The sequence below is a fragment of the Pseudochaenichthys georgianus genome, chromosome 11 (genome assembly GCF_902827115.2).
Source record: "Pseudochaenichthys georgianus chromosome 11, fPseGeo1.2, whole genome shotgun sequence".
NCBI lineage: Eukaryota > Metazoa > Chordata > Actinopteri > Perciformes > Channichthyidae > Pseudochaenichthys > Pseudochaenichthys georgianus.
In genome coordinates this window covers 2536812-2549537 of record NC_047513.1, presented here as the reverse complement: position 1 = coordinate 2549537, position 12726 = coordinate 2536812, and the positions used below count along the sequence as shown (strand labels likewise).

The 12726-nt window shown below is 43.2% G+C and overlaps 1 protein-coding gene across 1 annotated transcript; it reads left to right on the top strand.

Moving 5' to 3' along the window:
• The first annotated feature begins 1773 nt into the window (after nucleotides 1–1773).
• LOC139434817 (gastrula zinc finger protein XlCGF26.1-like) lies at nucleotides 1774–6071 on the top strand. The gene is made up of 2 exons (XM_071204778.1): nucleotides 1774–1931; nucleotides 2758–6071. The coding sequence occupies exons 1-2, from the start codon at nucleotides 1850–1852 to the stop codon at nucleotides 4152–4154; spliced, it is 1479 nt and encodes a 492-aa protein (XP_071060879.1). The 5' UTR covers nucleotides 1774–1849; the 3' UTR covers nucleotides 4155–6071.
• Nucleotides 6072–12726: the final 6655 nt, after the last annotated feature.

The window sequence follows — 12726 nt, the reverse complement described above, 5'->3', positions numbered from 1 at the left end:
TCAGTAGCTAAGACGCTACATTTGTTTTACAAAATGGCATAACATTCCTTCTATATCGTTAAAATGGTATGAGCAACCTCTTGAACAGGTTAATACAATAAGATTTCTTGGTGTTTGGTTTGACGGAAAGCTAACATGGAGCAGTCATATAGGAAAAGTTCAAAATAAATGTAAAAAGGTCAACAATGTACTTCGGTGTTTGGCGGGACAGGAGTGGGGAGCGAGTAGGTCATCACTTCTGAATATATATTGGGCACTCATGAGACCTGTATTCGATGATGGGTGTGTAGCGTTCATGGCAGCAGCAGAATCTAACCTTAAAAAGCTGGATGTCCTACAAGCTCAGGCCCTGAGGATATGCAGTGGAGCTTTTAAAACATCTCCAGTATCAGCAATGCAGGTGGAAATGGGAGACATGCCTTTAAGGATAAGAAGAGTGAAGTTAATGTTGGCATACCGGGTAAACCTTCAGGGGCACAGTGATAGTCATCCTGCGAAAAGTATTTTGAAAGACTGCTGGGAGCACAATGAGTCACATTTAACAAGTGTTGGATGGATTGGCGATGTTAAAGCAGCAAGTATAGCTTTGAATCAAATACAGTATTGCCCCACAGCTCCAATCTCGTCCATTCCACCCTGGTTGTTCCCATTGCCAAGTGCAGACCTCAATATACGAGAGGAGTTAAAGGAAAAGAAAGAACTACCAGTATGGTGCATAGTCCAGAATCACTTTGCAAGATATCACTCAGACTCAACAATTATATTTACAGATGGCTCCAAAGATCCAGAGGCAGGGCGTGCAGGGGCAGCAGGGTATATCCCAGTGAGTAATACACATATAAAGAAAAGGGTAACAGACCATGTGTCAGTATACACCACAGAGTTGTTGGCATTGGTGCTGTCATTGAAATGGATAGAGGAGAAAGAAATACATAACAGTGGAATTGCATCTGACAGCTTTTCAGCATTATCGAGTATACAATCAGGCAGATCTTCATTTAGACATACTAAATGAAATATTTCTAATTTTATATAAAATGCAAATCAAAGGCATAGCAACTCGTTTCATCTGGGTTCCTGCTCATGTTGGTGTGGAGGGTAATGAACAGGTGGATATTCTGGCCAAACAAACACTCAGAAGTATGAACATAGACATAGAAGTTCCACTTAGCAAAGCGGAGGTTCAAACATTCATACAGAAATATGCACAAACAACATGGCAAGAACATTGGGACCTTAGTGATACAGGAAGAGATATTTTTTAAATTCAAAGGTATGTGGGGGATGGAAGGAAGGTGGGGTTTAAAAGAAGTGAGGAAAATGTAATTTCTCGGATGAGAATAGGTCATACAGGTCTCAATCATACATTAAGTATAATAGGAAAGCATCCAACCGGAAAGTGTATATACTGTAGTCAGCCAGAAACTGTTGAACATATTTTACTGCATTGCAGGAAATATAGTACTCAGAGAAATGTGCTCTTCCAGACACTGAAGAAAGCAAAATACCATGACTTTTCGCTATCAGGGCTGATAGGGAAAACATCAGGCAATATATATTGTGAGATTATTACGTTAGAGAAATTGATACATTTAAAATAATCTAGAGTTTTGGTTCTTTGATTTGATTTGATTTATTTTGTTTATTGTTTTCTGCAGTCTCTTGTCCACACTCCAGTCCAGTTGGTGGCGGTAATGCACCTACAAGTTGGTTTGCTAACCGCCAATAAACACCAAAGAAGAAGATTCTCCATTAAAGCAAAGAAGAAGAAAACTCCTTTAGCCGCTGCGTTAGCCGTTCGGTTAGATCTCCGGTTTGCTAAATGTAGTTAGGAGGAGAAACACATACCATGTTTAGTTTTATAATAAGCGAAGAGGTGGACCGACACCGGAAGCTGCCTGTGCATGAAAGGACCCCGGGAATAAGAACAGGTTTGTATTATTTCTGTATACTGCGTTCCTGATGTTGCTACGCTAACGTTAGCTGCAGCTAGCTAGCTTCAGTCTTAGCCTTTACTTTGTGTTTGTTTATTATGACCAGCCGGTAGAGTAACGAAGTACATTTACTCATGTACTGGACTAGTAATTTGAGGTACTAGTGCTGTACTTAAGTGTTAGCATGTTCTGCTGTTTACCTTTAACTGCACTGCATTTAGCCGAAAGCTTTAGTTTCTTTTCAGATTCAGATTTTTAAGACTAAATATAATTTAAATAACAATTAATGATGACATATTATTATAGAGTACTTTAACTTTTAGTTAAATAGTCAAAGAAAATGGTGAGGATATTTAAGGAGTATTCATGAAATTATGGAGGATACATTATAACTATCCAGTGGTCATCTTAAAAAGGCACTTGATATCATGTTGCCATTGTATAGCCATGTAGAATCAGGATTAGAACAAAAATAAATATTTAATAAACGAAATATCAAATATTTACCTTTTTATAAACGTCAATTTTATGTTTTCGCTTTGCATCCTGTATGAATGCAGCATTGGACAATCCAAAAATATATATTAACACCCATCCAATCGGATCATGAGCACATCTTTACATATTTGATTATATCAGCAGGAAGTGTTACTAACTTTCCCTAGCATCATTTACCGATCAGGGGCCTCAGATCTCAATGTGAAGCCTTGGTTATTAATATGGGTTTTCTGTTTCTCTCCTCATGTGACAGGCAACTGTTCCAGAGCTGGTCTGGACTGAGATTATAGGTCACAGTGATTATAAATGTCTGTCTGTGTTTCAGTTTTACCTTCAGATGTACGAAAGGTGATTGTTGGTGAAGGAGAGCAGCAGATAGTTTCACTCTCACCTGTAGACGTCCAGCAGCTGGAGGTGGTTAAAGAAGAGGATCCCCCTGAGCAGCAGGAGTGGAGCTCCAGTCTGGACCAGGAGGACCCAGAGCCCCCCCTTCACATTAAAGAAGAACAGGAGGAACTCTGGAGCAGTCAGGAGGGAGAGCAGCTTCAAGGGCTGGAGGAGGCTGATATAATTGAGTCCACCTTCACTCCTGTCCCTGTGAAGAGTGAGCATGAAGAGAAACCTCAGTCCTCACAGCTTCATCAAAGACAAACTGAACACATGGAAGCAGAAGCTGATGGAGAGGACTGTGGAGGACCAGAACCAGCCAGGGACTCAGATCCAGAGAGACATTTACCATCAGAGACTGAGGACAACACGGAAGACTCTTCTGAACCTGAGACTGATGACAGTGATTTCTGGAAGGAGTCCAGGGAACGTCCATCAGATATAAACTCTATGGAAAATGATCAAGTCCCTGTAAGGGATTCCAAACATAGAGCTCGAGGGAAACCAATTAGCTGCTTTCAGTGTGGAAAAAGATTTAGCTCTAAGGGAGACCTGAAGGGACACATTATAACTCATACAGGAGAGAAACCATTCAGTTGCTCTCGGTGCAATCAAATATTTTTGTGTGAAGAACAGCTTAAGTTACACATAATAACTCATACAAGAGAGAATTCCTTTAGTTGTTCGAATTGTGATATAAGTTTTGAACAAAACGTAAATCTGACAAACCACATTGCAGTCCACACACGGGACAAACTCTTCCACTGCTCTGTTTGTAACTCAGGTTTCAGTGATAGTGAGGCTTTAGTTCAACACATGTGGATCCACACGACACAAACACAGTTTAGTTGCCCTATTTGTAGTAAAGAATTTGCCTGGAGAAGATATCTGACAAAACATATGGATATCCACAAAATCTACAGCTGCAGTGTTTGTTCCAAAAAATTCACTCGGCGTTATCAGCTGAAATACCATCAGTGTGTTGGTCGTCAGTCCTCAAAGCCTCATCAGAGCAAAATTGAGAACGAAGTCCTTGTCAGTAATGATAGGTGTAATACTGCTGAAAAACCATATAGCTGCTCTGAGTGTGGGAAAATATTTGGCCATAAGCACCATCTGAAGAGACACCGGAGATCTCATACAGGAGAGAAACCATTTAGTTGCTCAATCTGTAAGAAGTATTTTGCACACAGGGAAACTTTACAGACACACATGAGGATCCACTCAGGAGAGAAACCATTCAACTGCTCAGTTTGTGATAAAACATTTCTGCGCAAGGCACATCTGAAAAGACACATGGGAACTCATACAGGGGAGAAACCTGTCAGCTGCTGAATGTCTGGGAACAAATATATAGAGGCAGTAAGTCCTACACATTATAGGAATTATGCAGAAACACACTGAAATCCGAACATATTTATTCAGATTGTAATTATAGTTTAATTTAAGCAACACAAGTAGACTGGTTATTCTACATTATTTTCTCATTCTCCGGCACATTACTCATTGTATACCATGTATACATTTATTCAAAGTCTTATATATATATATGTTTTTTTATTTCCCCTACACAGCACTATTGTTTGGACTGAATTATTGTCTCCGTTGGGAAGCTAATTGTTTTACCACCTTGCTATTACAGTTTCTCGATTGCTAACACACTTTTTTTTTTTAAATTGCTCAGTTTCTCAGAACACTAAACACAATTCACAAAACTCCACACCCAAAGTGCAAAACACCTAATTTCTCCTGCTAAGTGAAGAACTGCACTCAAAACTACATAAACACTTACCAAATGCAAACTTTTGCACCAAATATAACACACTTCATTCATAACACTAGATTGTTTGACCACCCAACTACACACTGCTGAGAATACTCTAAAGCACTTTCATCTGTTATGAGCTGTGCTCTGTACATAGAGGGTTCTGCAGAGAAAGATTGCTGAGTTTACAGAAATACAGTAAGTGAAGAATTACAAATGAGTTGTTTTTGAATTTTATTCAAAGATAACATTGTGCAACATGCATCTCAGCACATAGTTACAATGCTTCGGATCTCTAAGTGTGATGGCATTGTTTGCCAAAACCCAGTTTGTAACTGCTGCTGCTGTGTCTCATTGAAAATCCTTAGCCTTCCACCTCTTTGTTTCTTAGTCCTTCAGATAAACAACACAAACACAGTGGTTGGTCAGTGTCTGTGTTGCATACAAGTAAGTCTACCACAGTACATTTTGCAGGATTTCTGTACGGTTATAGTCTGCAACATGCCAACAATTCAATTACAGTAATGAAGTAAATATGTTTCACACAACAGATATAAGCACTGATATATCATGAACTATGCAGAGCTACAAACTGGTGAATAACCTGTTTTCAAGTCTAAGTGTCCGGATTACAGAGGCAACAGTAAATCGGCTTAGATTAGGCTGAACCCTCTGTCCAGCCTCTCTCATCGTCAAACCATGGTTGATAACATTTCATTTCATTAGAGAGTATTCTTCTTTGTCCACGTCCTCTCCCTCCAGCTCTACCTCTATCTCTCACTCCTCCTCCTCTCACTCTCACCCACCTCTTCCTCCTCCTCTCACTCTCACCCACCTCTTCCTCCTCCTCTCACTCTCAGCCCTTCCTCTTGCTTCCATGTTGGCTTCCATTGCTGCTGTAAGAAAGTACTCACCTGTGGTCTTTTTATAGTGCTAACATCCTGATTGATGAGCCAATAATTATGCTATCAGGTGTTTGGTCAGGTGGAACGTGTTTCTTGATCATTGGTCCATGTGTGAGGCATTTTGAATAACACGTGACTTCATGTCAGATTCCTGTGTCTTACGTGGAGAAATGTGTGCAGTGGTTTGCAAAAACTGCCATGTTGATTTGAAAATTGTGTGAATAGCTGAAAACGTGTTTAGAGTTCTGGAGATTTGAGCCGATGTTTTTCTCTTTGAGTGTCAGTTAAAATAATTGTGCTTTATGTAGAATTGTAGTGTGTTAGCAATCGAGAAAAACTGTAAGTACATGTATGTTTAAAGTAATGTAGTTGTGTAATTGTGTACATCCTCGTTTCTTGTTTAACATGGCCCACAGATTATCCATCCTCTTCATATATCTGAGTGATTCTTCATGTTCAGCAACAAAAATCAGTTTCCTTGTTTAGATGAGCACAAACTTTGTATATTGAGGGGAATATTTTGTGTTCACAGATTTTTCTCAGTTTTATTTATAACAATAGGAATAAATATTGTAACAACTGCTCAAGTTCTCTGATTTCATTGTTTCATGATGGCTTACAAACTGTTAGGTTTTACTTTATATATTTAACAAAGTTGTGTAACTAAGCAGGGTGTTGCTTAGGAAACGTCTTGTATATTATATTTTTTTATTTACCGAGATAAAAACATCCTAACAAATTTGTGACATTACTTTTCATTTAGCTTAAACATTTTCAGTACTACATACAGAAATGAGAAGTTATTTAAAAAAATGTATTGTCCAAAGTGCAGTGGAAACAGGTGGGTTGTCAGTCAGAGACTGAAGAAAGGTAGACTTGTTATTAAGTAGCTTGTTCCACTATGAGAACCAGGACTGTGGCTGCGAGGAAGTGCGGTCGTCTTTCAACCAGCAGGTTATTGGTTCAATCCCGGCCCGTGCAGTCAACATGTTCATGTGTCCTTGGGCAAGATACTTAACCCTGAGTTGCTCCCGATGGCTGAGTGTGTGTGAGTGTTAGCTTCCCTAGAGCAAGTGGTACTGCTCTGCACGAATGAAGGCTCTGGTGAATTGCTCGTATGTTTTCATACAAGCTTTGAGGGGTCGAAAAAGTGCAATATAAATTGAGCGCTTTATCATTGAGAGATTAGCAGGCCGATAGGCAGGAGAGCAAAGTGTAGGTGAAAAAATGTGTCTACAATATCTCTTAAAAACAATAGTCTGCTGGTTAATTGAGCTGCTTCACTCAATCAGACAGATACAAAAATAAGGATAAAATGGTCGCCAAGTATTCTTAGCCGGTGTGTCAATACGTTTTTGTGTAGAGCAGTGTTTCTAGACATTTTTTATATTATCTAAAAAGGAACTTTTTTCGGGAGTTATTTGAAAGCTTACTATAGCTTCCCAGGGTGTTTCCATAATATCGTATGATTGTGCTTATATTTTTATTTAAACTTGAGAAAAAATAAATGAAATGATTGAGGCTCCATGGTCTGCTTACAATCACTACTGTTATCAGAAGAGTCTGCAGTGTCGTCTTCAGTCCTTTTTTTGTGCTTCTGTTTCCAGCATTAGCTGCTATAGGCTTAGACTGTCGGGGGACACCTTACTTCTTCCTTCTGTCTGTTTTTACCTGTGTACTCTCATGTTCCGATTAACCCAGCCTCCCCCAAAAAAGATGTGTTGTGTCTATATCTACGCCAGGATCCTGAGTCGAGGCTCATCCTGTTGCTGTGGTCCTGTGTCCTGGATCTTCTATCCTGAGTTCTGGATTTAGTCCTGGACTTCGAGTTGTGGCTGAACCTGTCTCTGCGGTCCTGCCTGACTCTCATCATACTACTTCCCTGACGGCTCCCACAGGACTGTTGACAAAACCACCAGACTCAGGGACAGTTTCATTCCACAGGCCATAAGACTATTAAACACCTGAACTTTGAAACATCCATAACATTCATCTGATTGCAACTTAGAAATTATTTATCTAAGGGTGCGTTCACACCTGCCTTGTATAGTCCGGTTGAATCAAACGCTGGTGCGTTTAGCCGCTTGGTGCGGTTCATTTGGGTCGGTATGAACGCAGTCCGAGACCTCTGAAGTGAACTAAACAACCGGACTCTGGTCCGTTAAAATAGGTGGTCTCGGAACGCTTGCTTGCGAACTCTGGAGCGGTTAATCTCTGGTGTGAACACAGCCCACACCAAAACATAGGAAGCGCAGTATTTACGTGTCACAAGAACGCGGATGTCTTCAAAAATCTTTCAAGACATCCGCGGTTGTTAATTTAAAGAGTGAAGCAGAATGAAGTGTTGAACAGTGTTGTGTAAAGTAAAAATTCTCCGTCAGCTACATAAAAGTAAGAACACCTGTCGTCGGTGAAACCTCCTCCTTACTGCAGAACGTCTCTCATTATGTGATAATGTTTTTTAACGGACGTTGTCTGATGATATAATCATATGCGCGGGCCGCTAGTGTCTGTTGATCTCCAGATTAACAGCAGCATGAGAATAACCTGCCGAAAGTGCCGATACTCCATGGCGGAGGTTTCGGTAGAAATTGCCGGGATTTGCGTTTTTACCCCCTTAATGTCTGACCAATGGTTGAACAGCATTTCCGTGCACATGACTTGTGTTTAAAGTTTATAGTCCGTTTGAGTTTTGCCCGTGTGAACGCAAATCGAACCTTCTGAAAAATGAAACAATATAACAAATTGTCGTCTGGTGAGCACGAGAAAACGGACTATTAGGTGTGAATGCACCCTTATTGTACTATTGCACTATTTCACTATTTTACTATTTTCTTTGTATTTACTTGCACTATATTTTTCTGTTTATCTGTTTTATTGTGTTGCACTGGAGGAGCCTGTGACCTAAGATTTTCATCGAATTAACTACACTGTAGCTATGTACGTATGCCTAATAAAAGCCTTGAACCTTAGACTACTACTACTACTACTACTACTACTACTACTACTACTACTACTACTACTACTGTAACAGCCTAGTGAGGCCTGTTAACATCAAATGTATATTAAAAGATTCGGATTCCCGGCCACACCAATACAGTGAGAAGGACAGCACAATAGGTGTAAAATTGTTTATTTGTACACAGTTACTTTAAAAACACTTCTTTGATAAATACTTAAAATAACGTAAGGTTAAAATAATGTTCAATAAATATAAACCAGTTACTTAAGAATTACAGTTCTAGCAGGGGTTGATAAAATCCTGAAAGTCCTGTCCGCTTGGAAGCGAACTCAACTCCAGGCAGAAGTGTAAGGTTCAAGTCCCTTCAAGGAAATCCAGTGCCAGGATTTCCACGTTGCCGGCCCGCCGCTATCTGTCCGTCAGCCTCTGGTCGCGGAGCCCTCGGTAAACAACAAAAGGAGACTCAGGGGAGGGGACAACAATGTAACTTTCGTGACGTAAAACTAGACGATGAGGTGCGAGGTGCGAGGTGAGGAGGAGCAGGAGGGATCCGATCCGGTCCGATCTGCGGCGAGGTGAGGCAGCAACTGTCAAGAGAAGAATAGCTGCCGTCTAGCAGGTAGTCGGCGTATTTATGGGGGAGTGGATTTGGCAACTGGCGAATGAGATCGCTGATTTTCACTAGGTGCCGGTGTGTCAATCAGCAGTGTCTGATTCTTTGTTGTGACAGTTCGTTGAGGAGGTTAAACAAGCATGTCAATAAAAAGAGTTCATCGCTAAATAGCGCACAACATTAAAATCACAACACTATATGTAACATGCAACAATTTATAAAAGGTTTAACCATCCGTCCCACTGTCTAACATACTGACTTTATTTGTGACACTCCTCCCCCCTTTAACAGTTGTCGTCCCGACAATCTTACTGTCCATACCTGTCTGGAGGCCTACCCCTGTTTTGCCTCTGAGATCTTCGTAGGGGTGTTGCATTTCTCTGCTCTTGTGGGGCCACAGGGTCCTCTCCTACGGGACCTGTGGGAGGAGCCATTACTATGGGCACAAGGGTCAAAGGCAACAACAGGGGCCTGGGAAGTAGCGAATTGGGGAAGATTGAGTTTGTTTAAATCTCTGGGGCATGATGTGTCTTAATAGGGCCTTTTTTCCCTTCTGGCCTGATCTGGAAAACTGGCAGGCCGGGGCGTAGTTGATCATGAACAACATAGAGTTGGGGCTGCCAGTGGGGCGCCAACTTTCCCTCCCCTCTGCGTCGGAAATTTCGCAACAGCACCCGCTCTCCGGGTAACAAGGGGGGGTGCTTTGCTTTCCGATCGTACCTGTCCTTGTCTCGCAGTCTGTTTGCTTTGGTCCTTGCTGCCACTTGTTTGTAGACTCTCTGCAAGGTCAGGTTATGCTGATGTACCCAGCCTACCAGGTCATGTCTCTGAGTCAGTGGTGGTGCTCTCACCGCAGTTTCAACAGGCAGGCGGGCATGCCGGCCAAACATTACAAAATGTGGGGTCATTCCAGTCGTCTCATGAGTGGTATTGTTATACATCTGGAGCAGAGAAGGCAAGTGGTCTGGCCAGTGTACTTGGTCCGCCAAGCTCAATGATCCTAGAAGAGACAACAGAGTCTTGTTAAATCGTTCACAGGCCCCGTTTCCTTGGGGCCTGTAGGGTGTGGTTCGGACCTTCAAACACCCATAAAGGCTGCACAGCTGTGCTACCAGGTTTGACTCAAAGGCTCCCCCTTGGTCAGACAGGATACGTTCTGGGCAACCCCATGGCTGGATGAGGTGTCGCCAGAGAACACAAGCTGTGGTGGCTGCCGTCTGGTCTTTTGTAGGGATAGCCCATCCATACTTTGTGAAAAGGTCAGTCATAACCAATAGATAAGGGTAAGTGTCGCCATGCCGGCCAAGAGACAGGTAGTCGATTGAGACAATTTCCAAAGGGTATGATGTTAGGATAGGAACCAACGGTGCTCTTACCTCTGGGCCCTTTTTCTGTTGGGTGCAGCTTGCACAATTGGATGCCCATGTCTGTAGGTCAGTTCCCATCCCTACCCAGTAGAAAGTCTTCCTCAGCAGGGCATCGATCTTGGCTATGCCCATGTGTCCTGAGGCTTGGTGATACTTTTCCCACAGCTCCTTTGTCTTGCCAGTGGGCACCACAATTTGGGAGAGGTTCAGCCCAGTATGACGCTCTTGAGTTCTCCGCTTCAACACACCTTCCTGGATGTATAACCGGCTCCATTCTCGCAAGAGACGTCTTACTGCAGGCTGACTGGCTTTCCTTTCCTCAGGTAGTGGGAAGTGTCCTCTTGCCACCCACCCCTTCACTTGGACCAGTGCTTGGTCTCCTTCCTGACAATGCTTCCAATGGTCTTCAGTTTCAGGGGTGTCCTCCAATTCCACCACTGCTGTCTCTGCTTGGGTCTGCTGGGTGGGTTCTGCATCTTGTGGCAACCTGGACAAAAGATCAGCATTCTGGTTTGCAGAGCCAGGGCGATATTTCAAGTCAAAGTCAAAGTTTGCCAGCTGGGCCGCCCACCGCTGTTCAGTGGCACCTAAGTGTGCTGTGTTCAGATGGACAAGTGGGTTATTGTCTGTAAAAGCCAGGAATTTGTTGCCCCACAAATAGTCTTTGAATTTCTCAGTGACAGCCCACTTGAGGGCCACAAACTCCAGTTTGAATGAACTGTAATTTGTGTCGTTCCTTTCAGTGGGGTGTAAGCTTCTGCTGGCATAAGCAATAACCCTCTCCCTGCCATCCTGTACTTGTGATAGCACTGCCCCCAATCCTCCTAGGCTAGCATCAGTGTAGAGATGGAATGGCTTTGCGAAGTCGGCAAAGGCCAAAACTGGGGCACTCACCAACGCAGTCTTCAGAGCATCGAATGCCACCTGGCAGTCTGCAGTCCAATCCACGGTATTCTTCCCTTGTCGCATGCTAGCAGAACTTACTAGGAGAGCGTTGAGGGGTGCAGCGATTTTGGAGAAGCCCTTCACAAATCTACGGTAATATCCTACAAATCCAAGGAATGACCGTACCTGCTTGTTGGTTGAAGGGGTTGCCCAGTTCCTTACAGCGGCGGTATTTTCAGGGTCTGTGGATACTCCATCCTTCGAGATGACGTGTCCGAGGTAGGTGACCTTTTTCCGAAACAAGTGGCATTTATGGGGCTGCAACTTCATGCTAGCTTTTCGAAAACCTGCTCCAGGTGTTCAATGTGGGTGTCAAAATCAGGGGAGTATACTACCACGTCATCCAAATAGATCAGTAGAGACCCCTGGATCTGTCCTCCCAGGAGCGCTGCATTAGTCTTTGGAAAGTTGCTGGGGAATTACAAAGGCCAAAGGGCATCCTCTGGAACTCGTAGAGGCCCATGGGGGTGGTGAATGCCGTCTTCTCCCGATCTTTTGGGTCCATTTCCACCTGCCAAAATCCACTGGCGAGGTCCAGAGTGGAGTACCAAGCAGCTTGTTTGAGACTTGTGAGGGATTCTTCAATTATTGGCAGGGGGTAGGCATCTTTGTGAGTCAGAGAATTGAGCCTTCTGTAATCAGCACAGAAGCGCCAGGATCCATCTTTCTTCCTTACCAATACGATGGGTGCCGCCCAAGGGCTGGAGCTTTCCTTGATAACATCTGTGTCCAAAATATTTTGGATGAGGCTCCTCAACTCAGGGTAGATGGTTGGTGGGATTGGCCTGTAGCACTCCCGGCTAGGTGGTGCAGAGCCTGTGGGGATGGAGTGGAGGACTGCATCAGTTTGACCAAAGTCCTCATCCCTTGCTGCAAAGATATCCCGCCATCGCTGCAACAGGGAGTCCATTTTCTGCTGTTGTTCGGTCAACAATCCCTCCCCTTTTAGCAGGTTGACTGGATGCTGGCCTTCAACGGTGACCCGGTTCACCTGGACATCCACCTCTACTACACCTGGGTCTGAGGCTTTCAGTACAAGGTCCTTTTCTCCCCGAATCTGGCTTGGTTCAACCTGGAAGACATTAGCAAGCGGGCGCCGTTGGGGTATTGTGACTGGGTAAGGATTTGGGTTACATACCCTTATGGGGAGCCGTCCTTTCACAACCCAGGCGACGGTGCGGGCTACCTGCCACTCGTCATCTCTTTCTGGTCCTTCCACCAGGGCACAACAATCTGACTTGACAAAATCCGCATCTAAAGATACGTTATTTTCCCCTGTGCAATTCGAGTCTCACATCTCACATCACATCGTCATTAACAAATACCGGAAACAGACCGATAACATTTAAA